The following is a 1971-nucleotide window of genomic DNA, read 5'->3' on the forward strand; positions in this document are numbered from 1 at the left end:
CAACTGTTCTTGCAGGTTTCACTATTTTTGGCATGCTTGCCATGTGTTTTTTTGGAGTTTGGGAATATCGCTGTGGGAAGGGGTGAGTATTCTAATTCTTTGGAAGTGTCAACTTTTGAGAGAAAAAAATTAGGAGAGATCGCCCAACATCACAAGACCACGCTACACTAAACGGCACTTTACACCCTTGGTGATTGTCAAAGACCAGTCTTCTCACTTGGTGTATCTCAACATATGCATAAAATAACAAACCTGTGAAAATTTGAGCTCAATCGGTCATCGAAGTTGTAAGAGAATACTGGAAGGAAAAACACCCTTTTTCAGATGCTTGATTTCAAGACCTCGGCTGAGGTCTCAAAGCCAAATCAAATATTTTAGTGAGAAATTACTTCTTTCTCAAGAACTACGTTACTTCAGAGGGAGCCCTTTCTCACAATGTTTTACACTATCAATCTCCCTTGCTCGTTACCAAGTAAGTTTTATGCTAACAGTTATTTTTTTATTTGGGGCAGTCAACCCAAATCAACTGCCACCAGAGGCTTGTTGTCACCAGAGGCTTGTTGTCACCTACTTCTGGGACTGAATAAGCTTTGTCACTTTGCCTTGTTAAAACAGAATTTTTGTTTGTGTTTTCTTTTTACAATGCTCATATTATTGTATCTTCTCGTTACTTTTGTTTGATGTATGTTTAAGTAAATTTAATGTTGAAATGTGTATTTCAGTTTGTTTAAAAAAATCGAGTTTAATTTAATTTAAAGACAAACAAGGCTTGAACTGGAAAGAGTCTGTTGGAGTTACCGACATGAGTTTATCTTTTTGAAAGGATAGATTATTTTTTTTCTCGTCAGACTAAACTTGCTGCAACGATAAAGTGACCCTTTTCCCTCCTTATTTTTCATCCAGAAAGCGGATTCCATCCTCCAGAGCTACTCTCCTTGCTATTAATTCAACGGATGAAGAACACGCACCCCTGCTTGGAAGCCAAGAACCAAATGGCAGTAAATAAGAATGGAAGTTCAACATTTGGTGTGAAGAATTGGCGTGAAGAATTGGCATGAAGAATGACACCGAAATGCCAACTTTCCTGATTCTGCTGAAAGTTCCCTGAAAATACACAAAATTTGATCATCTTCTGATGGACAACTTTCCCTTATAATGGAGACTTGTGTCCCTGTCATGGGGTGTCGTGGCCGAGCAGATAAGAGCACCAAATTCAAGCTCTGCATGATCGATTCTGTTCAGCAGAATGTGGGTTTGAATCCCAGGCGTGACACTTGTGTCCTTGAGCAAGAAACGTAACTATAATTGCTTCTCTCCACCCAGGGGTAAATGGGTATACCTGTGAGGGCAGAGATGGTTCTTGTGATAGATAAAGCCGAGTAGCGCATATTTGTTGCACAAGGCTGTATACCAGGGAGCTGAGATGGTTTAAGGAATGACATAAGGCCCATTGACCAGGGGCAATAATTATTCAAGTGTTTGTTATTATTATTCTAAAAAATCTCTCTAATTGCAAGATGCAAATAACTTTGGCTGCTCTGATTAGAAAGAGACAGTCTTTGGATTCAAATAATAATAATAATAATAATAATAATAATAATAATAATAATAATAATAATAATAATAATAATAATAATAATAATAATAATAATAATAATAATAATAATAATAATAATAATAATAATAATAATAATAATAATAATAATAATAATAATAATAATAATAATAATAATAATAATAATAATAATAATAATAATAATAATAATAATAATAATAATAATAATAATAATAATAATAATAATAATAATAATAATAATAATAACAATAATAATAGTAATAATAATAATAGTAATAATCAGTAATAATCAGTTTCATATAGCCCTTTACACATCCAAAGGGCGTAAAAAGCTTCCAACATTGTTATCCCAAGTCACTAGGCCATTAAAACGAACCATCTCAACCATCTTAGCT

At 33.6% G+C, this 1971-nt stretch overlaps 1 protein-coding gene across 1 annotated transcript in view; it reads left to right on the forward strand.

Moving 5' to 3' along the window:
- LOC139949551 (MFS-type transporter SLC18B1-like) overlaps positions 1–1529 on the forward strand; it is a 27666-nt gene extending 26137 nt beyond the window's left edge. The window contains exons 13-14 of the mRNA XM_071947930.1: positions 1–82; positions 904–1529. The exon at positions 1–82 is cut by the window's left edge and continues 62 nt beyond it. Of these exons, the coding sequence (XP_071804031.1) occupies positions 1–82; positions 904–1006 (185 nt within the window). The 3' untranslated portion in view covers positions 1007–1529. The remainder of the gene's footprint in view (positions 83–903) is intronic.
- The last annotated feature ends 442 nt before the right edge of the window (positions 1530–1971 follow it).

Source organism: Asterias amurensis, chromosome 17, assembly GCF_032118995.1.
Source record: "Asterias amurensis chromosome 17, ASM3211899v1".
In the NCBI taxonomy this organism is placed as follows: Eukaryota; Metazoa; Echinodermata; class Asteroidea; order Forcipulatida; family Asteriidae; genus Asterias; species Asterias amurensis.